The sequence below is a fragment of the Anser anser genome (assembly GCF_964211835.1).
Source record: "Anser anser genome assembly, chromosome: 1".
Taxonomy (NCBI): domain Eukaryota; kingdom Metazoa; phylum Chordata; class Aves; order Anseriformes; family Anatidae; genus Anser; species Anser anser.
The window spans coordinates 120637694-120665248 of NC_139720.1; the positions used below are offsets into that span (position 1 = coordinate 120637694).

The following is a 27555-nucleotide window of genomic DNA, read 5'->3' on the forward strand; positions in this document are numbered from 1 at the left end:
CTGTGGCACTGAGGGATGCAACAACTCTGCTCCCAAGCACAGCGCTTGTGAAACTCAGAGACCCGTCTGCTCACAGCCCAGAGCAAGCAGAGGGCTGCTGAGACCGGGAATACCTCAAGGAAAGACTGTGGTACCTCTTGCTCGGGACCACTCTGCGGGCGTGACAAACACGTCTCTGTAAGGCTACCTCTCAGAGACGTGTCAGCTTTGAAAGCACTCAGCCACTTCTAACTTGTTCTTCATCTGTCATATACTTTCCCTTCCCATAAGGCAAAAAATGTATTCGAGTTCAGTCAGAACATAAGATGCATGGGTATATATGCGAAGATATCGCTGTTGTTGTTATTGTGATACATGGCATAATGACTGCCTTTTTACACATGCACCCAGACATGATTACCACCACACACTTACTTTTCTTTGTTACAGAAAATATTTAGTACATGAAATGTCACCCCAGTGTAGTTTATCAGATTGTATTTCTTCCACGAGGGGTAAGTGGTAAAAATAAAGAGTAGTGATAAACTGGAAAGTCCATATAGGGTTTTTCATGGCTAGGGATTCTTCTGCTCATCAACCTGCACAAAACAGAGAAGATAGGGATCACATGGGGGCTGGTGCATTGTGCTCACCTTCCACTTTACAGCTCTTACAGGACAGCTTAATAGGCTGCTACACCAATATACTCGGTTTAGTCAGCCAGCCATAGGAAACAGAGCTGACTCGGGACCGTGCCTCAGTTGCAGAGATGTGCCCCTTACCTCCTGTCTTCCCTGGGGGGTACAGACCTTCATTTCCTTAAGGAACCAAAATGCTGAGAATCTTAACTGGGGAAGACAAAGCTAAAAAGATGGGTTTGAATGGAGTGTTGAAAACTGCACCATCTGCATCAGTGTGGGCTTCCAAGGGGCTGCCAGGAGACCTCTGCAGCGGGGCCTGTGGGTCCCGTGCCACCAGAATTGCTAAGGTTTAGGCAGCTGGAGAGGGACCACAGTAATTCCAGCACATCAGAAAAAAATGGTCCCTTAGCTATTTGCCCCTCGTGCCGTTTTGGAAGGCATGGTACAGATTGCCGGGGCATGGCTCCCTTAACGTCCCGTGCCCCGGCAATCCTGCTTGCCGGGAGCTGCCAGAGGAGTCGTCCCGCTTGAGGCTGACCACAGCACATGGAAGCACGTCAGTCATGAGGAGGAGGAGGCAACGCCTTGAGCTGCAATCTCCCAGCCTGATGCTTTCAGCGATGAGCCTCTCGTTTTTCTGGATACACAGCCTGGCAGGCTGCCCAGAGCTTGGCAATCCTGCCCGCAGCCCTTGCCCAGCCCCACAGCCCCTGCCCCTCACCAGCAAGCGGCCCCAGCACCCGGCGGCTCCCTGCTCCTGCACCTGCCCGCCTGGCCCTTGTGCAGCCGATGGCAGAAAGAGCAAGGGGGGAGGTTTTGCTGGGCAGGTAAGTTACAGGGAGGATTTATGAGCAGCTCCCGCTGTAATACACGCACCGGTGTGCTGCTCACAGCTCCCACTGCAGCTGAACAAGCACGACACTGCTAGCTGGTTGGGTGAGGGGATCGTCCTGCTCTGCTCTGCGCTGGTGCGGCCTCACCTCGAGCACTGCGTGCAGTTTGGGGTGCCACAGTGTAAGGAGGACATAAAACTATTAGAGAGTGTCCAAAGGAGGGCTACGAAAATGGTGATGGGTCTGGAGGGCAAGACTGAGGAGCGGCTGAGGCGCCTTGGTTTGTTCAGCCCAGAGCAGAGCAGGCCGAGGGGAGGCCTCATGGCGGCCTGCAGCTCCCTCACGAGGGGAGCGGAGGGGCAGGCGCTGAGCTCTGCTCTCTGGGGACAGCGACAGGACCCGAGGGAACGGCATGGGGCTGGGACAGGGGAGGGTCAGGCTGGGGGTTAGGGAAAGGGTCTGCACCCAGAGGGTGGTCGGGCACTGGGACAGGCTCCCCAGGGAAGTGGTCACGGCACCGAGCCTGCTGTAGCTCAAGAAGTGTTTGGACAATGCTCTCAGACACAGGGTCTGATTTTTGCATAGCCCTGTGTGGAGCCAGGAGTTGGACTCAATGATCCTTGTGGGTCCCTTCCAAGTCAGGATATTTCGTGATTCTGTGATGTGAAAACACTTAACCCTGTTCCTCCTTTGAAAAGCCACTGGCACAGCCTGGTCTTGAGTTGGTAGCTGCCTTTGCACTGTGGAGTCTGACCTTGGCTCTGTGGCTGTGACATTAAAGGACACTTTCCTTCCTCAGCTTCAACCTTTCCTGCAAAAATTACTTTTCCTGCTATAGCAAGTAAATGAATAATGGAAATTACGGGTTCCAGAGCACTGTATGAATCCAAAGGAGACCCACACCTGGTCTTCCTCAGCTCTGTGCAGTAAGATCACACCAAGTCCTTATCCATAGGTTTGTGGAAAAACTCAAAAATCAATCAAAAATGGGAAACTCTCCAGAAAGCAAAAACTGCAAAATCACAGATTTAAAATACCTTTAGGTTACCGAAAAATATAATCCTTAAGCCCAGATACTTTAAATGTGCCAATTACTAATTCCAGTTTCAAAACTAATCACAGCTAGCTGACCTTTTGAAAACTTTTAAGCTGGAAAAAAAATGCTTTTTTTCCACTTGTAAAACTTTCCTCAGAGTTCTGCCAACCCTTCCAGCAAAACAGGCTGAAAAGGGGGTAAAACAATGGCTGATATTAAATCGAGGAACATTCTTTTTCCCTTTGCACTGAAATCACGGCGTGGCACGTGAATCGGCCTCCCCCGTGCAAGCATCCCCTTAACCCCAGTTCTCCGCACCCAGGCAGCTCTGCTACGGGCCGTCCTGCTCTGCTGTCATGTAGAGAGCTGGTCCAGCACGTCGTGAGGGGTTGAGGTGGAGATTTCAGCCCTGCTGAAAGTCCCTCAGAGTATGGCTGTGGTTCCACGTGAAAAAAACAAAAAACATATTTTCTACCATGTAATATATATATTTTGAAGTAGCTACATCAAAACAAACGTGTGCTTGAAGCAGCTTACAGCTGCAAAGTTGGACACCCGTAATCTACAAAACGCCAAAGCAGAGGTTGCCTGAAGCAACTCTAATGCAGCCCCGTGCCCATCGCGCTGGCCTCAACAGCCTCCGCATGGCCTAATCCTCTTTTTCCGTGTCGCCTGCCCCTGTTTGTTCCTGCCCTTACACTCACAGCCTTAGCTCCGTGCCTGACTGTATTTCCTTGACACATCCAGCGGGACGATGCTCTGATACTGCACGATCGCCTCCAGGCAGTGCTGCCGTGCACGTTAAGCAATCATCACATTCACTGCTCACCTGGGCGTTTTATCTCGCTGCACGCAGCGCGGGGAAGTGCCGGAGACGTGGCCACCACGGAGGCGTTTGGCAGAGCGGGCTGTTAAGATTCATGTCAGAGCCGGTGCTGCGCTTTCCCCCAGCTCACACCTTGCTGCCGGGGCTGCAGCACCATCTCCTGGTTCTCCTGCTGGGCAGGGGGAGACTCCTGCTGCACCTGGAGCTGGTTCCTGTCTCACGACAATGTTTTGCTCAAAATCAGGCCACCCAGCCACTGAATTGAGCATCGGTGCAGTTTTTGCATCCACGCCGAATCACATCCCCTGGACAATGCCAGCAATCAGGTAGGGGACAGGGGGAAGGGGTGCTGTCGCCTGGTACTCCCTCCCTGTGGTGCCAGAGAGTTAAGCAGTGACGGGGCGACAAGCAGGGACATACGGCCCTCTGCCACCTGGCTGCCAAACCCCTCTCGGATGGTAAAATGGCCACATCCAGGCAGCCACACAGCCACCCCATGTTCTGCCCTGGCATGCTGGACACGTTCAGCAAAGGTTCACCCACCAGGCATGGGCACATCTCCACCGGCTTCACAAGATCTGCACCCAGGGACACCCATCTTTTTGGGCGCTTGCCTGCACCTCCTTGATGAAGGCGTTGAGTTCACTGCACTAAGCGAAGCAAATTGCTGATGGGCTTTCACTGCGAAGCAGCCTGCTCCAGCGCTCACCGCGGTACGATCGCCTCCTGTTTGTGACAGTCCTGCCGCCTGCATTTTCAAACAATGCTGGTTTAGAACAACATTAACCTGAAATGGATTACTATCGGGTTGACTGCCCCTTGGGGTCTAATGAAAGGCATTCATTAATTCTCAGGGCAGGAGAGCTAATTACTTTTTTTTTTTTTTAAATAAAAAAAGACCGTGCTAATTGCCAATAACTTTTTTATTGAATTGGTCTCGTAAAGCCATTTTTTTTTTGGATTTCCCTTTCAAACTGTAGCACCAAAAGTACGTCGTCCAAAACAAATAGGGAGTGCAGGGCTGAAATGGGCTTCACCTCGCAGGCAGAGAGGAGGCAGTCCTTGGCCCTGACCGCACCAGAGACTGCACAAAGGTAAACACAGCAGCACACAACGGGAACCCACTGACTCGGCACGCTGGCTTCTGCATCTGGGAGAAGGACTAACACATCCAGCGTGTGGATCACAGCAAACCTCGGGATGAAGAAAATTCTGGGCAAGTTTTGCTTGCTTTAATTACAAACAAAAAGGCACCAAATAATCATCATATGTTCTTTTGACCAAGCAATAACCCACAAACACGGTGAGAAAAGTAAATCCCACAAACGCACACCAAGGCTGTAGGAACAAACCACTCCTGCAAAGCCTCAGGCCATGCCATGGATTTATGCTGGCCACGAACATCACCGCCTGTGCACTGCAATATTTGTTTTTTTGCAGTCTTACAGTCCCTACAGCAGGCTGAAAAACCTCCTGTTTCAAGCCCTTTTAACTGAAAAAACAGAGGGATATGGGTTTTGCTCCTTCTTCTCCCACTCCAGCGGTTCTCCCACTGGGCATCAGCCTTCTCTCGCACCATGTCTTCTGCTTCTCTCCTCAAGAAGATAAAGCACCCAAACCATGGCTTCCTACGCTGCCAGACAGAAAGCTGTCTGTGCTTCCCCTCTGGAAACACTGCATATATTTAGATGAATACTCTCCTTTCTATGAAAACATAGGGTATTTAAATATGACTTTTCACTTCTGGAGAGGATTTGGAAAGGCTTGATCCTCAGAAGGTGGGTGGCTTAGCACTTCTGGGAAGCTAGCGCGTTTTGAAAACACTTCCAGGGGTTTCCCCAAAATCCAGTGCTCCCATGTCTTGGCCAAGGTGCTGTGTTATGTGAGTACGGGGAGTAAAGCCCAGCAATCTGGTGATTCAGTGGCTGCACTGGGAATGCGGTCACATTGAGAGTTACCATGTTGTTATCGCACACCGGGGATGCTGTCTGTGTGTGTGTGCGCGCGCACACCCCAGCTACCGACCACGCGGAAGGACTGCAGTCTGAAATAACTGCTCGGAGTCACCCACGGGTAGCTTCGGCAGAGACCAAAAATAGCCAGGCTGCAGCTACCGCAGAGCAGGCGGGCGTCTGCCTCGCCTCGGCTCGCTGCTGATGAGCGAGCACGCACCAAACCTCTCCAGCCGCGCTAGAGGAGAAGGAAACCCCATCTGAGTAAAATGCTTCTTGCTAGCAGCAGGACCAGCTACGACAGACAAACGAAAGGCAAAACCAGCAGCTTTTTCCTCAAAGTTAGGCCAGTTTGGTAAAAGCAGCCCTCAGAAAGCTGATTTCACACGCATTTGTGGGGTAAAACACTTTTTCTGACCAAAAAGCGGGAGTGTTGTCGGTGTGTTGGCCTGGGCGACCTGTTGTTTGCAACAACCTGGCCGCGCGGGTGTTTCCAGACAGGGAACGTGCGATCCTCGGCTGGTGTCAGGGTTGGCAATGGGGCTGGGACCTGCCCCTGGTTGATATTCCCATTTCTGGTACCACGAGGAGAGCAGAATTGGGCACACCGTGCCAATGTCCCAAGGGGGGAAGGTACTAAGCAAGGCTTGACCTGGCCCTGCTGGCTTCAGGCACTACCCTGAGGCCGCAGCGCTCCTCCCCAAGGACCGTGGCCACCAGCGAGGCCCTCCAGCACTGCGCACCAGCTGAGGTCCTGAGATGCCCCCACGCCACGTCCCAGAGGCTTTCCACCGAGCGAGGAGAAAGGCAAGCCCCTGCCCCAGGGGGAGCAGCGTGCAGCTGCCCCATCCTCCCCGCGGTGCTCCACGACGCAGGACTCGCCGACGCTCCTTTTGGAGAGCAGCGATGCCACCAGCAGGGACACGCTCTGGTCTTGGGGCAGGCAATGGGGAAAGGGCAATGAAGCAGCAGGGCGGATTTAAATTTGTGGAGCAGCTTCCTCTTTTATTTACAGCTCTCTGTTCTGAATTGTTTTTGAAGCTCAAGGACGGACTGGTGGAAGAGATGGCGTCCCCACACTTCAGGGTCCCCTACACCTAAAGCTGCTCTCACACAAAAGTACCAAGCCTTTTTGTCCCCACTGCCAACAACTTACAATAGGGAAAATGGAGGTGATGAAGAAAATATGACGTGCTCACATGTTTCACGGGGTACAGAAGTGCATTACCCCGGGCACAGCCCTCAGCACAGGCAGCTCCTGGGCAGCACAGTAACACGAGTGACGCCGACGACTGCACACAGCCAGGCTCCTTTTAGCGCCACGCTAAAAAATGCAAATTGCGACAGAAGACGAATGTGAAGCTCCGAGCAGTAATCAAACACAGAAGCAGAGAACGAGTGGTGAATCGGAGCTTTTGGTTTTGGCAGCGGGTCAAATGTATAAAATCCATTAACTGCGAGGCAGGGGACAGGGTTTGGCACGGCACCACGCCCCTGTGGAAGTGGTGCCAGGGGAGCAGCTCCTGGGAGACGTCGGCTTAGCCCTGGATGTGCCCAGATACCCCTCTGCCTGGTCAGCGGCAGCCCAAAATAACAGCCTGCCCTGGGACTGGGGTTGGTGTCGCCCTGCAGGCCATCCCACGTTAGCAAAGACCAACCCCGCTTTACACTCACAGCAGAGACCTCGTGGTGGCAGCTTGCACACAGGCACGGGGCGCCTGCACTTCCCGATTTAAACTTCTACAGGCCTTTGATCAGACCTTCAGGTCCTCGCACGTTCAAACGAGAAAGAGATGAGTGCCTGCCTTTCCACCAATGAGGCAAAGATGGCTATTAGCCCCCCCGTCCCCCTTCCCCCCACCCACACGCTTACCAAAATCAAAGAGATGCTTAATGCCAAAATCATGCGCAGCGCTAAGGACAGGATAATTAAACGCTGCAGATTGTATCAGTCACAAGAAGAAAAATTGCAAAGCAGAGGGTATGTATTTGTCACATGGTGAAACCAGCTGTGGAAGGTTTTTCTAGGAGCTTTGAAACAATTCCAGCTCTTTCATTTTTTTTTTTCCAGGGTAATAACATTTTTCTGTCAAAAGCAAGTTAGTTGTTAAAATATGCATAAAGGCATGTCACTCCAAGCTGTGCACTTGTGTTTCATTTTCACTTCCCCCCCCCCCAAAAGAGTTTTGTTACAACTAAAGAACAAAAAGGAAGCAGCTAGAAATCTGTAATGGTTCCATTTATTAATACGTATATCACAAATACTCACAATATCAATGCATTCTCGTTGGCATGCTAGACAGAGGCATTATTAAAAAAGTCCTATTTTTTAAAAAGGTTTTAAACTTTTGCTTTCCCCCAAAAATATTTCATATGCCTGTTGGTTTATTTTTTTTGTGATTTTTTTTCGTTGTTTTTATTTTGATTTGATTCAACAATGTATTTGGTGGCTGCAACCTCAATGCAAAAAGAAAGAAAAAGAAAGGATGGGAAAAAAAAAATCTGAAGGCCGCAGTACAGCACGGTTCAGTTAGTTCATAGCTATCTAATAAAAATAAAGGAAGCAAAATTACTGCCTTCACGGTAAGCAACAACACAGCTTAGTAACAGTATTACACAGGATCAGGTTCAGAGGCAAAATGCACTAGACAAAGCCTACCGGGATACGCACTAGGCATACAACACTGAGTAAGAATCAAAGATGTAGAAGAACACCAGGAGCAACGGTTCCCTTCAAGCACAACATTTTAACATCATTTTCAAGTATCTTTATGTTATGTTACCGATTCCTTTTGTTTTTTGGGGACGGGGAGCAGGTGCGGGGGAGGGGGAAAGGGTGAAAACCTTAGTAAAGCAATAAACAAACCAAGAAATTAAGGTAAAACCGAAAGAATATATATTTCATATACCGGTCTTATATGAACGTGTGCAACACTTATTAACGATGGCGAAAGGCTAATCGCGCCCTCCAGTCACTACATGCACAGCCTGGCCGATGCTGTTAATGAATTAATTACCTGTGTTAACTTACAATGCAACTACTGCGTGACGAGGAGCAGACGGACGGCGCCGCGTCCTCCGCCCGGCCGCCAGCACGGAGGTCGGGTGTGGAGGCCGAGCGGTCCCGGCGGCTCTCGGCGGCACGGTGGGACTTCACAGGATGGTGGCAACACTACACGGGGGGCAGAGGTCGGGAATTCGGGGAGGGGGGGCGGCGAGCGCGGACGCGCGCGCACGTGCTTGCTTGTGGTGGGGGGGGTGTGCGTGCGTGCGAGAGACAGTGTGTGCTATAACATTCGTGTCAGTCTTTCTTGGGTGCTGCTGCAGGTCCTGGTCCTGAGACAGGCTCTGGACGTCGCGCTTCTGAAAGACTAGATGGGGGGGGGGACAAAAGGAAAGCGCTGGGTTGGCTCGGCTGCGGACGGCAGGTATTTCGCCCTCTCCTTTCAAGAAGAAAACTGAAATGGCAAAACATTCAATAGGATGTTACCCACCCCAACCCCTTTTTTTTCCCCCAACAGACAGAACATTGGGATGAAAAACCCAAGCAAGAAATCACGTGGGAAGACTTAATTCTTGGTGAATTAAGCGGCATCTCCTGTCTTCAGCAGAAGCAGCGCATACAGCACACTGCACAGGAAGCGGGCACGGCTCACCTTGTTACACCATCTCGTACTGGTTAGCAGTAATAAACCGGGACAGGCAGCACGCCAGCAGCATCCCGATCAACTGTTCCAGACAAGAAGAGAAGCAGAAGAGAAGAAGTTGGGTTAAATGAATGCAGGGCAAAGCAGAGGCCACGGCAGGCAAAGATTTCTTGTCCTGGTGTTATCGCCCACAACAGAATTCACCCCCTGTTTTAAGGACAGCTCCAATCAGAGGAGCAGCATTAAAATCTCGTCCTTCCTCACCGGATCCTCCTCTGGATTGTTACCCAAGCCCCTTTACATGACAGACGGCACGTGTTTTTACTACTTTTCGATCCTGTTGCCGTTCCAGGCCCAGCCAGGCACGGACGGGCAACCAGCGGGTGCAGCAGCATGCTGCCGGCTGCGTGTCACTCACCGGCTCCACTGCTGGTCCTGACGCCCCAGGGTAGCTATGCTTTCTTTACAAACGATGCAGCACTCGATAAATGAATGTTATAAATCCAGAAATAAAACAATATAAAAAGAAGTCTTTCACTGTTCCCCTGGATATTACTCAGATTATTGAAAACAGATCCCTTGCCTCCACTCTTCAATAACCTCAGTCATTTCAGCGTTTCGTGTGCTGCAGTTTGTTAGCATTTTCTGCATATGCCAACAGCATTAACGCGCTGTGCATAACTCAGCCTCCCTTTTCTCATTGGGATTGGTCAATTAATTAACTCACGAGCATAACCAGATTGTCACCGTTCATCACCGGCCACGGGGCGAGGCCAGAGGGCTGCCTCCGCACGAGCATCAGCCTCTCCCTGACTTCGCTCCAAGCAGCCGCAGCAGCTTTTGCCAAGGTTTGGGGTCCCCCAGCTGCTCCAGCTCCCTTTCTGGCGCCGCGGGGTGCCTGGTGGGGACAGCCCAGCTCATGGAGCAGTGCTCAGGAAGGCAGATCCCAACCCCGTCGCGCCACCAGGGCTCCGCTTCCCCTTAGACCCTGCAGAGCGCCCGCAGCTAATGGCTGGCTGGCTGCTCGCCCAAATTGGCTCCTTCTTTCATTTCACGCTTGGGAGTGTTTGTCATTTCCCCTACACAATCAGTGCTCCCTGTAAACACTATCATCATCAAAATATCCACCTTCTCCACTGGCCAATTGCTTGATCCCCTGTTACGCTACACCTGCATTACATCACTTTACGGTTGCATCTAAATACTGAGACCGCTCAAAGGCTTGAAAGCACTTGCCTCCCCCCCTAGTAACATTTCTGGACACGGCTGTAAGAAGCACAGCTGAGTGACACTCCGCTTATGTCAGAGTCAAGCTGGCATCAGCCCAGAGCAAGACCAAGCCCGGGTACCACAATTCCAGATAAACTGTTTTATGCCCCTAGGATGTCACATACCTGGTCAGGCCACGCTCCAATTGACGGAAATTTGCCACGTAGCACTCCCCCTCCTCTTTCAGGGTCTGCATGAACCAAACCCACCACAACTGCTCCAGGAACAGCACAGCACCAGGGGTGCTGGTGTCAGATCATGTACCACCATGACTGCGCTAGGCATCTGAGAAGGGCAGGGGGTCTTCCCTAAAAGCAGCCTGAATCTCTGCCGTCGCCAACACGCCCCCCTCCGATTTTGCCACCAAATAACAAGGATGATACTGCCTTCGATAACCCTTCCTCAACAACATCCAATAAAAATCTCAGCTACTAGGCTTTGCGGGCTGTATTTTCACAGCTGCCAAAAGAGATGTGGGTGCTGGAGGCACTCCCCAGCTTTGAAAATCTTACTTGACACCAAGAAGACATTTTAGCCTTTTCTATTCAACCTCTCTAGACAGGTGTTCCAGCAGGGAACTGACGCAGCAGCTGGCGTGCTCACAGCTCAACCAGGAGCCCGTGGACCAGTAACAACGACGCCAGCATTATCCGTCTGGGCTTCGGATTTCCATGTGTAAATACCCCAGTCACTGGGATGATTTTATCAATTTGGCAGCTCGGAAAGTGTTGCTGAAAACCCATTACGTTCAGTGGGTTTACTAGAGGGGCTTTATCAGTTCCAGTGCTTGCTTGTACGATGTTTCTTTATCTCAGCTCCAGTTTTGAGAATGAGATTTCTTATACCGCGTGCCTGGTGTGCAATGCTCCACGCCTTGACATCCAGAGCAGAGTTAAGTAACGCTGAGTGGCACTGTCCCACCTGCTTTGCTGTTCCCTTTTTATGCCTGCAGTACCTTTCATTCTTCTCTCACCTTCCTCAGCTGGTCACACAAGTTACTTCCCTGACTTTTTGCCCTTTTCACTACAATGAACTCCACAGTCTATTTCATCCGATTTATTTTCACTGAGCAAATTCCATCCCAAACACAAAACCGTTCCCCCCTCATCCTACAATGGCCAACAGTGCACCTACATTCAAGTTAACCCATCTTGCTAGCCTGTGCCACGAGATCCTTATTATTTCCTATCCCTCACTAGAGCTTCGGTCTTCCTTTGTTGCTATTTCAGACAGCGTTACATTGCACAGTCCCAGACTGCCACAGAGGGGAGGAAAGTCAGGGCAAAGCCTGGAAAACACGGGCAGTTGGTCCTGCTCTAGCACCCAGTTTATGGCCACCATTGTTCCCTAACACAGCCTGCTACTCCTGTCTGGTTTACATGGGAAAGATGCTGCAAGCAATACAAACAGCAAGCATTTCTTTTCCACATTCGACTGTAGAAGACCTCCCCAGCTATCTTTAATTTGGGATTCTTCTTTTTACCGGCTGCAACTCTCCAATAAGCAATTGTCTAAGTTTTGTAGCATCTGCAGGCACACAGCAATGTTTTGATTTAACCAAGTCACTCGTAAGATGAACGGCAGGTTACACATGAATGCATCTTCCTGATCTCTGGTCCACTTATTAATTCCTGGCCCTGACTATATGCTGATTTACACATTTAAGTCATTATAGTACCATAACACCCAACTTCTGTATTTCAAAAATAATGGTCCGCATATCAAGCCATTGCATACACTGATTTTATAAGGCACTTCTACCCATCACTAGGGCACAGCAGAGCTATAATAAATACCTCAGAAGTACTTTGAACACATATAAAACCTTGTATTTTACAAGGTGTGTAGACTTTCACACTGAACCACAAGAGCACTGTCCCTCCTGTACCAAGAAGAGGCGATATTGTATTAAGTTGCTGAATTTTCCTCATGGTGCTCTTTCATTACAGTCACAGCTACAAGTTCTCTGTATTTGAATCAGGTTAGAGGCTCTCCGTCTGTGAACCACAAATGAGCTCCCTCCACCCCCTCTTGCTCTCCGTGTTTGCTTCATCACTTGCAACCTCTGCTCTTCAGATGGAAGCCCCTTATCCCATTGTGTAGCAGGTCCCTGCAGCTCCTTTGATACACCAGAGGAACCAGCATAAAAGGGTTCCAGCAAAGAAACTGGCTGCTAGAAGTTGCCTTCATTTCCTTAGCTCCCATCATCTCTCAAGTGCCCCATCTCAACTTTTATCCACTTATTAATTCCTTTTTTTTTTCCTTTTTTTTTTTTATAGTCCCATTTTTTTGAGCTCTAAGAATGACAAAGTTCAAATATCACTCCACCAGGGAAAGTGCCAGATTTGGTTCTATAGTTGTCTCCTCTCTCACTTTTTCCTTTTCTTCCCGCTTTTCTAAGATTACCTCGGTCTCCTGAAATATTACACAAAACCCAGAGAGTTTGTCTTGATACCTCTGGTCTTGCTACAGGAAAACTTGAAAATACTGACAAATTCTTTGGCTTAGAGCGCTGGAAAACCCACATCCCTCAGGTGCATCTTCCTTACTACCATTCTGTTGGCAAAAGTTCACTCCCGACAGCTCAATGCAGTCCATACACTTTTCATTTCTCCGTGGTACCTAGGAGTAATCTTAGGCATATCTTGGATCTGATCACTGAAATCCATCCATGGCGACTTCCTAGCAATCCTATCTCCTACCACACACATGATGACTGTTTTTTAAATATAATTGTTTCACAGGAATTAAAATTGAGTGGAAGCTATCCTGCAGGACACACTTATTACATCTTATTATACTGAAGAGAAACTGAAGTGCAATTTGAATTTCCATTTTTCCATTTTGTGTCTTGGTATCTTCACCATTTCTCATTCTTTGGAACCCCACCAAAATCTATAAATACAGATGCGCTGAAGTAAATTTGAATTCATCACCGGATCAGGTAAGCTAAAACTGCTTTTTTATCCATCAGGAATAACAGTATAGTTCAATGACTTACCTTGCCGTATTCTCAATATGCAGAGCTTCAAGCATCCTGGTTCCCTGCCTCTGTTTCATACGACAGCACATTTTCCATGTCACGTGCTGCTTACCCCAGCCAGCCTCCAGTGCCGCGGTACGCCTCTGGCACAGGTCCTATCTCCGTACTAAACCCGCAGCGATTGGTCTTTAGAAGCAGCCGACTTAGTGTTATATTCAATTTCAAGTCGCACGTTGCATCCCGATAAGGATCCAACTCCCCAGCCCGGGTGCAACGGGGCACAGAGCTGCACGCCCCTCCCTGGGGGCTGTGCCAGGCCAAGTCTCAGCCTCCTGTCTCCGGGCAGGGGTTGCAGCAGACAAGGTTAATGATGTCTCTACCAGAACTGTGTCCACAGTTAGGTAGAAGTACTCACAACTACGTTAACATACAGGAGGGCACAGCACCTGGCTCCCAGGCCTTCAGTACAGAAGAAAGGATTTGGCTTTAACATTGCACTGAGTATCCTTTATTCAGGGACCCTAATGACTGTAACCCTCCCCCCCTCCCCAAATCCCTCTCTTGCACCCCTTAAGCCAACGCCTGCACTGTAGTTTTATCTAGGAAAAGGTCTTCATCATCCACGCTGCTTACATAATGTTATTCTCTGTTGGGCAGAGCAGTGTTCATTTTGCTGCTCTGAAGAGCACCTGCTAAACGGAAATTATCCCAGCTGAAAGTAAGCGTTGGCATCTGATGCCAAAAACTATAAAATTGTATTTTATTATTGTTATTTCAAATCCGAGACGCAGTGCCGGCTTCTCAACATGCAGACAATGACAGCGACGCAGCGGATTCGTTAAAACCCCGACTGTGACCGGGAGGTCTGTGCCAGGCCTGCGAGATGTAATGCCATTACATCAGCCTTCCCCGCTTTGGAGAATCAGCACATTCCCCATGCTAGTCAACACCTCACAAATCACGCGAAGGAAAGGCCCTTGAGCATGCTTTGCTGGAGACGAGCGACACGTCCTCATTTGCCTTTTATTTAGATTAAAACTATTCCCAGTAGGAAGAGCAAAACCTCGCCTGCAGCGGGAACGCTGCCTGGCACTACTGCCAGCCAAGGCTGACCTGAAACTGATTTGTAAACACCAACCCTAATCGGGTCCAGCAAGACAGATCAGGCAGGAAATGACAACTGGCCGCCTCCTCTTCTTTTTCTATTCTTCTGTCTGTTCAGCACACACACCTTGGGTTTCCCTCAGAGCCGCAGCGGCGGGGTGCATGCCCCTGGGTGCTGCCTGCAGCCCGCGGTGCTCGCCTCGCCCCGCGCCAGCAGGCTCCCGCTGCGGGGATCACGCTCTGCGTGCGCTGCCCGCCCCCGCTGCAGCACCGCCTGCCTTCCCGCACGGCGTTCACAGAACGACTGATGACCTACAGCAAACAGCCAGGCGCGTGCCAAAACGCTGACAGCTCCAGCTGAACTCCCCCTCCCAGCTGCAAGCAACTTCCAGGCAAGATGTTTCTTTGCCTATCATATGTGTGGCAGACTGACTGAAGTTTTTCACATAGTACCGGTCCTGATTGAAGCATTTACCCTAGCAGCACATAAATGACTCGTAAAGTGCTACTTGTCCCATTATTTTGGAGGGTTTTACACTAGACATTTAAAAAGATGTTATACAGCCTTCTAGCTGTCTAGAAACCAAAGTGAAATAAAGAGTTCAGAGTCCTACAGAAGTAATCAAGTTATAATCGAGGTTGGAGAAGAGTATCAAGACAACTGTGACCATTCAACAAGAACTAGAATAGACTTTTTAAAAAAAAATCTCTCCCCCTGCTCCATGCACCAGCTCCAGACTTCTGGTTTTCACTTTGGATCACAAAGAGCTGACACCCACGTGCATGCTCTGGGTGCCTTGAGGTACGGTGAACTAAGGTTTACATTCATATAGAACAGGATGAAAAGCCAAAGCACGGGGCTTCTCACACATGAGACCAAGACAAGAAGGAATCAGGTTTATAGATACGCCCAAGGCAGGGCAGGCAGCTGGCCTGAGCCCACCCATTTTCAGGGCTACCTTGGGTTGTGCGTATGGTGACCATGAGGATGTGGTGGCCATTTTCCACACAGCTTGTGGGCAGTTACTCTGAAAAACCTGGAGGCCACAGTAAATGCTGAGTGAATTAGCCTCAGAGAGCTCTTATAAATACCATGCAGCCAAGCACAGACCGAACAGATGGGGTAGCCAGGGCAAGAGGGGAACTACAGCCCCTCCATCTACTTGCCCACCACCAGGAACAGCACTGGAAAATCACTTCTTCCAGTGCAGCACAGGATAAACCTGCATCTTGCTAACTGAATCCATGAGTTTTCAGAAGTCAAATAATTTGTCCTAGCACCTCACTTCTTCATACCCCTGGATAAACATAAGTCATTCAAGAGATATTTGTATTTCAGTGTTGCCTCAGGACCCAGGTTTTTAATGTTGTGTGAATGAAGCAAGTGAAAGTTGCATGACAGTTTTTGAATATGACACTTGCAGTCATACCACATACTCTCCACAGAGAGAAGGCAGAGTGCCTCTCAAACGTAAGTGGATCGGACATCAAATACATCGTCACACATTTTGCTGCACCATTCTGTAAGCACTTTCGCACTGCCTGTGTTTCCCCCTCTCTCATTTTTGCACATTCGCGGGAGAATCCTTGCCATCATGCACAAAATGAGTAGTATAAAGGAGCACAAGTCTTGTTGAAAAATGCAGGTATTTTCCTGCCACTTCTTGATTAAAAGATTCTGACCAGTCCTTTAGTTTCCCTAACCTTTGTCTAGGTAAAGACAGTTTGAATATCAGAGAGCAGCAAACTTAGCTCTTCTCCTACCCATACCAAACATTTTAGTGCAGGCAAGGAGCTGGTTTAATAATCTGGTTTTGGCAGATCTCTGCTCAAAGTGTTCAGAGCTACAAGGAAAAAGAAAGATCAATCACCAAAACCCAGTGCCCCTTGCAGGCTCCCTTTTCCCCTTCTCCGGGATGCAGAGGCCTGAAGGTACACTCTTATTTGTATTCTTCATTCCTTTAAAAAATAGTAAGAGAGCTTAGAAGATAGAAGCTTATCCAAACAACGGACAAGCTATTTGTCTTCTTTGCTGTTTATGCTCCATTTAAGCCAATGTTTTATTGGGTTAACCTCTGTGTGACCCGGTGAAGGGACAAGTTGTTTTCCTTGAGCTAGTCATTAGCTCAACCGTAACTGATATTCCCAAGGAGAAACTTCATTTAAGTTGAAAAAAAGAAAATCAATGAACAGATGACCTCAGGACTAACGAGCATGCTGAGCTCAGTCCCTTACCATAATCCTTCCTTCCTTGATGTCAGGATAAAGAGAAAGAAGAAAAAAAATGGGGGAGGAAAGCGTTTATGCACTTACCTGTGAGAACGCAATCCCAAAAGCAACTCCAGCTATAATTCCCATATTTGTCTCCATAAAACTGGTCACCAAATCGTAACAGCCCTGGAAAACAAACATAATGATTCTTTGTATAGATCTTCCCTGGCATGTACACATACATACATACCTCTCATTTAAAATGTTCTTGGGCTAGCCGATGTTTTTGCTGTTATTTCCAACAATGTCACCTTTATTTCTAACAGCAATTCTGAGTGAATGATGGAACATGGTGACAAAAATAGCTCTGCTTAGAAACAAAGGCATCCGAGTATTTTTAAAAGCTAAATGTGATGTTGCACTCATTTTCATAGGTCGTATTAAAGAAAGACAGTTTGCAGTGACTGAATAAACATTACACCTTTGATTTAAAACCACACCAATAACGACGTAAAGTCATGTTATAATACAATATAGGTGCCAAAAAATGAGTAAATGATGCTGATCTCTGAATATTCCGGATGTTTAGTACAAGCATGCTTCAGGTGTCCAGTGAGGCATTCTGCTTACCTTCATCAGTCAAAGGAGACCAGGCAAGGTTCTGAGAGGTACACAACTTCAAACTATCTAACAAGTTATCAGACGTCTTGTATGAAGCTTCCTGGTCTGTTTGCTTTAGGACATAAAATTCCCTGTCCACCTCCCCAGACTCAATTTTCTGTCTGTAGCTCAGACCCTGACTCCATCAGCGGAATTGCTTACTCCTACCCCAGCTCATGGCACACACCAGTGCCAGAAAATTCATACGTGTAAGCTGCCCTTCTCTTGGACAAGCTTTTTTGAGATGTCCTGCCAATGTTAGCTTTACCCAAGTTTCTCCAACTGCCTACTCTGCTCTTCAAAAAAAACAGTTTGAAATTAGTTTTCCTAGTTTGTGGTCCCTAAATGAATCTAAGCACATGACAAAAAAAAATTGAAAAAAATATCCATTTTCTTTTCTTACTAACTCATTTGCCCACACAACACAAAGCCACATCCCAACCTTTTTGACACACTTCCCCAAAGGACCAACAACACTCTCTGCATAAAGTCATTCCCATGGCCTGGCATGTAATATTATAACTTTATCCACTTTATCAGAAGTTGGACAACAGAAATAAGAGTGAGTTCCCCTTCCCAGTTTGGACTCTAGGCCTGTACTGGAGATACATCTCTACATTCCCCCTCCATCCACACACTACTTCTGCAAATACTGGAAGAACTCTGCATGATTTCAGAGCATTACACTGCTTGTGAAAAGTAACAGCTAGAAGGAAAGGACAATGTCATCTGTTGCAGACAGGCCATTCATGACCTAAATTATACCATTTCTTTAACCTCTTCTGTAATATCAGAAGACATTTTATTTAATCCTGGGAGTAATGAAGTGGTAAACCTAATAGTAACTGAGGACCAGCACAGCCATAATTCAGTTCTGAAATGTTTAAGCATATGTATTAATTATGTCTTACAACACTATACAGTATGTTAGATTCAAGCTTGCATATTTAACACATCAAGCAACTATAGCTGTGCGTGTCGTACATATTACGAAATGAGATTAGATTTCTCAACCAGTTCTTTCATTCAGTCTGACACGCTTAATGTTCTCCTAGCTTTTCTGAAATCTGTTCTGTTCAGCAGCCTTCAAGAGAAGCAACATCTAACAGCAATGGCAATTTGAGGGAGACAGAATATCTCGCTAAAAAAACATGCAAGTGAGATAGGTGTGATCGTTCTCCTCATCTGAAGACCGTATTTTCCCAAATCACAATCATCTGTTTCCTGAAGCACATTGCATAAATATGGCTAATTTCTCTCCTTGCTGTGCACATGAATAAGAGTGCAAGAAGCAGTAGTACAAATGTTTGTGAAGCACTGTGTGCATATATCTGAGTGCTGATTCAGAGGTCAGAAGTGTAGCAAGAATATGATGATTCTTCATACGTCTGTTCCTTTATTAAGATTTTTGAGAGAAATAGTTCTTGGGATTTGCTGGTAAGGAGCTCTGAAGATTAAAAGCGTAATACAAACTTCAATTAGCTAATCCTAATGACAACTTTTAAAGTTAGGTATTAGTCCCATCTGAGATCAGGAAACTGACAGACTAAATGATTTACACAAGGTCACCAACCAAGTTAGTGGCAGAGTTTGCAAAGAAAACCCAGGAATGTTTTCTTTTAGTCCTTCAATTAGATCTTTAGCTAATCCTCTTTGGATAATGTATCATTATTCTTCGGGCAAAATAACCCTTCCTCCAGCTTTACTTTTTATTCTCACGCCCCTTTCAGAAAAATCCCACCTTGCTCAAGAGTTAGGGACAAATCCAAGATCCGACAATTGCTAAACTTCCCCATGGTAATCAAACCAAGTAACGAAGTCAGCTGCCTCCCGAGGAATCAGCAGTTCTCTTCCACCAGGTGACTCGGGCATTAGACAAGAGGCAGGCTGAGGAGCAAGCATGACTGCAAGCGAGTCACTGGCACTGGACAAGTTCCTTCATCCCACAGCTGCTCCCTACACATTTGCAGGTGTCCTTTGCCAGGAGGAACTCACAAATGGACAGCGATTCCTCTGTGCATGCAGAGCATGGAAAGTAACCCTGGCACTTTTGGGAAACACCAGACTGGTAGTGGGAATGCAAACGACACCTGCACTGTTATGCAGCCAGGAAAGGGTCAAAGAGCATGGCCATCCCCGGACGGATCCCCCGTTAGAGGACAAGGCGGTCTCTGAGGATGCACACACACACCAGAAAGCTTTCCTGCCAGGGATGCTGGCTGTACTGCACATCCCATAGATCCACACCCATCCTGTCTCTCAGTCTTCCCACTTTTACAAAAACATAAAGTTACTACAAGTTCATAAAGTGTGAATGAAAGGAGTTGCTCATCCTTGATATTCTATACTTATATTCTATATCTATCCTATATACATGCAACCCAGCAAGATTACTTTGCTGGTGACGACAGTGAGCTTCGTAACAGATGGACGTCACTAATGTTCCAGTTACATCTGCAACAAGTGGCTCTCATTAAACTATTACAGAAAATAAAGTGGTTAGAACAGAAAAGGTCAGTGGGAAATAATCCTCTGTTATCCTTTCTTTTTTCTTTTTTTAATACATGCTAGAAGATGTACGCTTGACTGGTTTGAAAAAAAAAAGGTGTTGCAGGCTGTTCTCAGCCACCACTGCAACTTTCTGATCTACAGGTGACTGAGGTGAAAAAGACAGAAACAGAAAACAGAGAGGCATTTCCATATTTCCTGTTATCTACTCAAGACATTTTCTTCTTTTTTCTTTTTTCTATGCAACACTGAAAACAGAAACAGCAAAGCAAACAGTTCTTAACTGAGGCATGCTGCAACTTAGCTTGGTGATTTGGCTACAAATTCATTAATTTTACCAATACACTGTCTGTTGCTTTTCTTGCAAATCTTAACTAGAAAGAAAGAACTGATGATGCACCAGCAATTAAAGGAAAAACTTGAGCTGTACTTCTGCAGTCCAGTGTCTGTGATACATGCTGTATTGTTTTCCCTTTATTCCTCCCTTTCCTTGTGCTTTGTGTATTTTTATTCCCCAATTATTCATTTTCTTCCTCTTTTTCCAACCTGCTTTCCCATTCCTGTGCTGTTTTCCCAATCTGTTCCTTCAGGTGACCTCAGGCTGTGCTTTGAATGCAGTGGCACACGTTCAAAGATTTTCTTAAGAGCCACTGTAAACGTACCCACACAAACATACACTTGTCAGTCATCCCTGTTTTCTCTGTTTGGGATGACAATTATGCACTGTCATTTCTAGTAACACTTCTAGCGCTGAAATTTCAAGTAGAACATAAGCAAGAGTAAAACCTGTCCTTCCTTCCACCTAGACACATCTTTCTCCTGAACAAAAAAGCACAGCATTCAGCAGGAGAGCACAGAGAAGCACTGAACGACCTAGCTTTCAAGGGCAGCCAAATGCATGTGCTGCACACACTCCTTTGCCTGATCAGCACTGCTTCTGTGTGCAGAGCTGTACCTGAATCAGTGTTATGAGGAACGGGAACAAATTTCCTTCTCATCAGAAATGTCACCACAACTGGTCATTTGAGAAAAGTCAGCTTAAGGAATTTGAAAGCAAGTGAGGAGCAAAGCCCATCCTCACCATCACTCTGCCCCAAAACACATCCTTACCAACCAAACATTTGAAATGAAATGCCACTGTTCCACTGAGGTACTGGCTGGTTTCATAACAATTGCCCCTGGCACAACGTTACTATTACCTTCTGGTTTACTTTAGTGGCAGCCACGGTCATATTGCGCAGATCCTGAGTATTACAGTCACTGGAGTTCATGCAACAGCTTGTAGGGATGCCATGTTTGAAGAAGTAAGGGCTGGTGCTCCAGTTGGTATAGCTCTGAATGCCACAGCAGCTCAGCTAGAAGGAAAAAGAGGCAGATTAAAATAAATTAATAAAAGAAAACAAAACAAAAAAACAACCACAGAATTGAAACTAGTACAGAATCATCACTGCCCACTTAAACTCATAAATAAAATAAAGGCAGGTTCTCTCCAGATTTGAGAAGTAGATACTAATCCCCACTATTTATCACAGAAGTGTCCAGATCTCCCATCAGGAAGACAGCAGTGGATGAACTACCAAAAAGGTATTTCATGAGAAGAGCTATTATTTGTAACATTTAACAAAGGTCCAGTCATAAAGCCATCTTTTTTAATTGAAGCCATCTTTTTTTTCTTTTTTTGCTCATTTATTTATTGGGTGAAAGATGATTCTGGAAATTCAGGATAGAGCCTTACCACGTGGTCATAAAAAATGACCTTAAAACCCCAAAATGTTATAAAGTATTAAAATGAACACAGACAGGGTCAAAGCAGTACAAATTCCTAAGGTGAAGCAAACTTCCCTAACTCACCAAAATAATTTCTAGGAAAATTCACTGAGCTGTGAATAGGAAATCATATGTTCACAGAGTGTGTCTATAAAATCAGCTGAAAAAACATAAGTCGGGAAGGATGGTTCTGCTCTAGATGCTAAACCAGAGGACTGTCATTCAAAGATATGGAGTATGTGCTGAATTCTCTGCATGAAAAAGGCTTATAAACGCAGTTCCTGTGAAAACAGAGCTACAAATGGCGTGAACATTTTGCTATGACAGAAACACCAGACAGTTACTCAAAACTATTTAATTCAGCCAACTGCAAGGAATCAGAAATTCCAACAAAGAGTTAACATTTCTCAAACAGGCTATCTGACAGCAGAATATACTCTATTGAGACCAGCACTATAGTCTGCTAGGCTGGAGGAGCCAGGTTAGGGGCAACTTCAAATGTGCTGAGGGGCACTAAATAATAGTTGTCATCTCTAAGATAGACATATAAGCCCTCAATACAGTTACATTAAAATTTCATCCACTTGGCAAGTTCCAATCCTACGAAAAGCCAACTGGCTCAAAACATGTACTGTGAGCTGCAGGGACATCTTTTGGCTACGGTATAACTTCCTGTGAGAATTTAAATGTGAATTTTACTGCCCTTTGCTCCACTCGGTGGACTTGGCCCCATGTGTCTGGCCACCTCAGATTGGTTTGGCCATGCTGCAGCATTTGCTCATGCTCTACTCTCTGCTGGAAGGCGAGGAAACCTCCCATTGCTCTGTCACTGCACCCCTCAGGTCACGGAGCCACGTTTGTCTACCTGCTTTCTCTTCAGACAAAATACACTCAGTTTCTTCCCTTAGCTCATTAAGTCTCCTCTGCCAGCCTTTCTTTGTGCTTGCAAACAGAACAGCTGCAGTTGATCAGCAATGCAAGATGCTAGATTACAAAATCCTGTCTGATCCAGCTCAGATTTACAACATTTTATAATCCTATTGACAGATTTCCCTAAAGAATAAGGGCTGCCCACTTTCTACCACAGATAAAACTGACTCCTAAATGTAATTCAAGATCTGGGTGAACCACAAGCAAGAAGGACAGGCCCCATCTTTATTGGACAGCTTGTACTGAGCTCATTAAAATTTAGCCACCTTCTACAAGCATGTCAGTTGAAATACTTTTTCTTTCGATCAGTTTTGCCACTCTCTAATTTGGGCTTACGTCAGTTTGTCTGAATCAATCGTAAAATGTTTCCATGCCACTGGTACATGTTTTTTAACATAGCCCAGGCACAAGATTAGAGGTAATTGCAATTGATTTGACAAAACTGCAGCATTAAGAGCGTACCAGCATGGTGCTGTTGCAATACTGGTTTTGAAATATTGCCATTTGTTATCTCCTGCTGCCTTGGGCATGGTATCCAGCAAATCTCCCAAACAAAGCAGGGCGTTCTTGGAGAGACTAACTACTCTACAACTCGTAGATGTTCTGGGCAAAACCTATTTTTACTGGTGCATATGGGGAAGTTCCCATTGACTTTGTCAGGGCAGCATGTCTTCTCAAGCATTCAGAAGCCTGATTTCTTACAGCAAAAACATGCTATGCAACCAGACAGGGCTATAATCAGAACTGGGGAGCAAGACCAAACCTTAAATGCTGCATTTTGCTTCTGAAATACAGCTTGTAGATTGAGTCATCAGCACTTCATGTTCTGTGATCAGATCTGAAGGTATGCTTTGTTTCTACTTATTTATTCATTTTTAATCTCCAAAATTCAGACTTACGCTTTCCTGTACATTATCCACTGCATGGCTCCGCTCATCGTTCTTGTTGTAATTCTGGATTGCTTCAGTGTATGTCCTAAGGAAGGTATCCTTGATCTAAGAGGGGAAAACAAAACAAAACAAAACAAAACAACAAACCTGCCAACTTGAAAAACAAAAAGCGTAACATCCGAGGCACTTTTTCCAGGAAACAAAATCATTTCTAAGCTGAACGAGGCAATTAAACCATCCCTTCACACTCTTTCTAAAGTGTGCTTTCAGAGATGGCAGAGCTCCTTCTTAACCGTCAGGAGTCTACTCATGGTATTTCCCAGGTGGGGGTCTATCAGACTTGGCCTCTTCAAAGAACACTACCCTAGCACACTGCTATATATTTTTAAAAACAGAATTCTGACATTTTGGTTGTTAGTGTAAAAACACTATGCATTGAGCAGGTTATTGGGATGCCTGGGGCATGGATATACTGGTTCTGTCGAACAGGGGCCCTCTAGAAGGAAAACCAGACAGCAAAAGGATGGCTCCATGAATCCTACTTCAAAGCAAATGCTTCAGAATCACAAATCCTTGGCATACATAAGGGGATTGAGGAGATCCCATGCATGGACCTGCAAACTGACAGCTTCAGACCACACAGCTCAGGTTTTAACCATTCTTGAGACTGGGAGAAAATTGTTGGTTTTGAGGATTTTCCTTCCTTTTCAAGACAAGCAGCAGAACTAGCAGCAACCAAGAAAAGTATAAAAATGTGACCACTGAAGGCACACGAGAATCATTAGTGGTTAACCAGGGAAATCCCTTAAGAAACGTGGGGAAGATATGGAGAGGAAGGAGGTGGATGTATCACAACCCGCTGCAGGTGCTAGGAGAAGTCAAGCTTGGCAGGTGACCAAAAAGGGATTGGAAAATGACTTAATCTATAAGAAAGATGCTTTTTCCCCAACTTCGCTCCAGCACTGTGTTTGAAGGAGGCTCCATGCTTCCCTCTGCTCAAGGGTGCCTGATGGGAGCTGGAGTTTGGTCAGACTCCTTGGCACAGCACAAAGCAATGACTGAGATGGCACAGGCCCAGGCCACGACCCAGAAACCATCGTCCTTACTAAGCACGCCCTGGGGAGCCAGGAGGGCACTGACTGCCTTGAGAACATCACTGGGGCACATGGTGAAAATAAGACTTTTCACTAAATGCAGGACAACATCAAGCAGGCATGAGGCAAGGAGCAAAATCATGAGCTGTTTGGGGCTGTCTTCCCAGCTACATTGCTTTGGTGCCCAAGGAGTTTATACCCACAGCAAGGTGGGGGACGGAGCTATGTCAGAAAGCCAAAAATAGCGATTTGTGCAAAGGAAGAGAAAGGAAGCAGTCTGCACATCTCTGCCAGACAGACCCAGCCAGGAGAGAGAAGACAGGGGCCTCAGAAGAAACCATGAATCCCATGACATGGCAAACGTTATCCCCACCACCGAAGGCCTTTGCTTTAGGAACAAAGCTCTCTCAGGTGAAGAAGGTCAAGCACATTGCTACGAAATGTACTTCAGTTGGGTGGTAAAGGGGATGCGTAGCAGGTGATTTGGTCAACCCACATGGTTGTGACCTTCGCAAGAGACTGCCTCTGCCAAGAGGGAGCAGCAGCGTCACGCCAAGGCTGCCACGGTTTAGGCCCGATGACATGGCACCTTGAGCAGACGGGCAGGTCTTTCAGGATCAAACTAAAAACCATCCACCACTCGCCACGGTAGACACCACAAAAGCCTATACCAAGGGAATTTTCACATCAAAAGAGGAGACTAGAAAAGCAGTTAATACAAAGACAAGAGACAAAGAAGGTCTCTGGGGTTGTTCTGGTTCAGTATTAACGGCATGTAGGTGTATGGACTTAAAACCAGAGATAGACCTGATTAGAGTGGATAAAGCAGAAGTGCTACTACAAATCTAGACCGTCATGTGTCTCTAAAGCTTCTTCCTGTCCCAGTTTCCTACCTCATGCTATTTCTAATCTCTCCCTATTCTCAGTATAGAAACACAATCCCATTCCACATCCTCTCCCCGCTCTCCTCCCTCCACTCCCCCCAAAAGAAAAAGATTTACAATACATCAAGTCTGATCTGACGTAAAAGTGCTCTCTGCCTTACACGAACAAATGCTTGCCTGGCTGAAGAAGCTGTGTTTAAGAAAAGATATAATCTATTTTGGAGTCTTCAGCATAAGTAAAAGAGTAAAGATCTTACATGATGTACACACAAAAAAAATGATAGCTCAGGAGTAAATATCAGACAGCTGAGGCCAAGAGCTTTGGCTAAATCCCTTCATTTGGAATCGTATCGTTTTTTAAGAGCTGCGCACGTTATTGTTGAACATCGGCCGCATCCCTGGAGATGCATATGGAGCTGCTGAACCCAGCGACCTACAAACTGTCCACGCTCCAGAGCACTTCTCAGCAGCTCCTGCCCAGGGAAGCACTGCCACATGCAACCTCAGCACATTTCCACCTACCTCGTGGCGAAACACAAACCCTGAAATGCCAGCCACTAGCTCAGCAAGGAACACCAGGGACAAGAACATGGCATACTGAAAAGAGAGGAGGCAAGAGATGTCAGAGGGGGACAGGCTTTTGTCTCAGCACAAATACTGCTCAGTTATCACACAAAATTTAATTTAAACTTTCTGATCTAGACACCCTTTAAAGACATTAATAAATGTATTTTAGCATGATACACAGGTTACTGCAGGAATATATTTTATGCATTAATGAAACTCACAAATTATATACATTGTCTAATTGCTAGGTTTTCTGACCCCATATTTTTTAGCATTTTCATATAAATTAAAACACATTCATGTACCAGAAACAGATCACAAGCCACTAAGGTTTTGATCTTGCAGTAAGGAATACAAACAGACCCTTTTTATTTGTATGGCACTCTGCTAAAGTAAATAGGCTTCCCCAGGTGTTTTGGCTCATGTTTATCTATCTCTTGCTGCTAGATTGGGATTTCCAGCCTAACTCCTGAAGTTTCTCAAATGAATGAACTGACTGACTTCACTGGAAATATTCTCATGGTAATAGTAGACAGATGCCCCATATGTTTTGCTGAGCCAAGGCCCGTGTTTGGATTTGGGAGTAGCATTTGGATTCAGAGCTAAATAAACTTTGAAAACAGTGGCTTTCAGTGTAGCTACTCACAAACCATCAAAAATACATCTAGGCCAAAAAAAAGTAAAGAAAAAAATGCAAAGTGGGGTGGTAAAATCTGAAGTTGGGGCTTAATCTTCTCATGAGAAAATGCCTGTTTTCTCCATGTGCTAAATAACTCAACAGTTATTTTAAAAAGGAAACATTTTAAATTAAATTCAGTCCTAATAGGATTTAATGGAAAGAGGGAAATTTATTTTAATAGAAGGTTGTTAGGGAAGGGAGGACAGCAGTGAAGACAGAACTAGAAAAATCATTCTCTACAACTAATACTGCTGTCAAATCACTTCTGTATTCCATTCAGGAAAGAAGTAAGGTTTTGTAATATTTCTCATGTGTACAATGAAAATAAAACTATGTGTTTGGAACAGCAACATGCCACACTAAGTTAGAGGACATACCTTTAAACAAGTTACATGACTAACAGAGCAACTAGCAGAGCCTGATTTCCTATGGATTTATATATTCTTTCACACTTTCCCATCTGGACTGCAGTAACTCTGACAAGCCTCTACACACACCCTGACAGCACATCACCAGCAAGAGACAGCAGTGGTGCACCTACGATGGTGTTAGGTACACGCCAACTAGCCATCCACACGTACCCGCCGATCAATCTGCAGCTCCTGCCTCTCCCCTGCTGTGCCATCACTTCAGAAAATTAACTCTCTTTAGGATGTCCTTTTTAAAGCCCGCTTCACACTGGAGAGGAATCGTCTCATCTCCTCAGGAAATCAGCCCTAAATACCACGGCAGCAGATGCATCTACTGTCAAGCCCTTTTCCACCATGTCAGTGTTTCACAAGTGGTATTTCCACCCTTCAAATCGTTATGCATTTTAAATTTTGCTCTTGAATATTCCTAGGAACACGGTTCATGATATAGGTTTGTTTAACTGCTAGCAACTTTGCATTATAAGGTGAGCTGGAAAACTTGGACAGAAACTTGTAGCAAGAGAGGTTAAACTGGTTAAGATGGCTGCTGTACCTCAGCTTAGCACACCTTGACTCCGTGGTGCTTTTGAGATGTGGAAAAACATACAGTACAGAGCTGTGCTGTCTGGGGTTGACTTATTTTATTCCAGTGAATATTAGGAAAAAAAGCAAGACTGGTGTGCAT

The 27555-nt window shown here is 46.3% G+C and overlaps 1 protein-coding gene across 2 annotated transcripts in view; it reads right to left on the bottom strand.

Moving 5' to 3' along the window:
• Window positions 1-7489: 7489 nt before the first annotated feature.
• Window positions 7490-27555, bottom strand: part of TSPAN7 (tetraspanin 7) — a 93938-nt gene continuing 73872 nt past the window's right edge. Inside the window, exons 3-8 of one of the 2 annotated variants that reach the window (XM_083838707.1) lie at window positions 25737-25811; window positions 23246-23341; window positions 20849-21004; window positions 16584-16667; window positions 8924-8996; window positions 7490-8638 (exon numbers count right to left, since the gene is read on the bottom strand). In XM_083838707.1, the coding sequence (XP_083694833.1) occupies window positions 8928-8996; window positions 16584-16667; window positions 20849-21004; window positions 23246-23341; window positions 25737-25811 (480 nt within the window). In that variant the 3' untranslated portion in view covers window positions 7490-8638; window positions 8924-8927. Of the gene's footprint in view, window positions 8726-8923; window positions 8997-16583; window positions 16668-20848; window positions 21005-23245; window positions 23342-25736; window positions 25812-27555 lie in introns of both variants that reach the window. The other variant, XM_083838706.1, reaches the window with a different exon arrangement.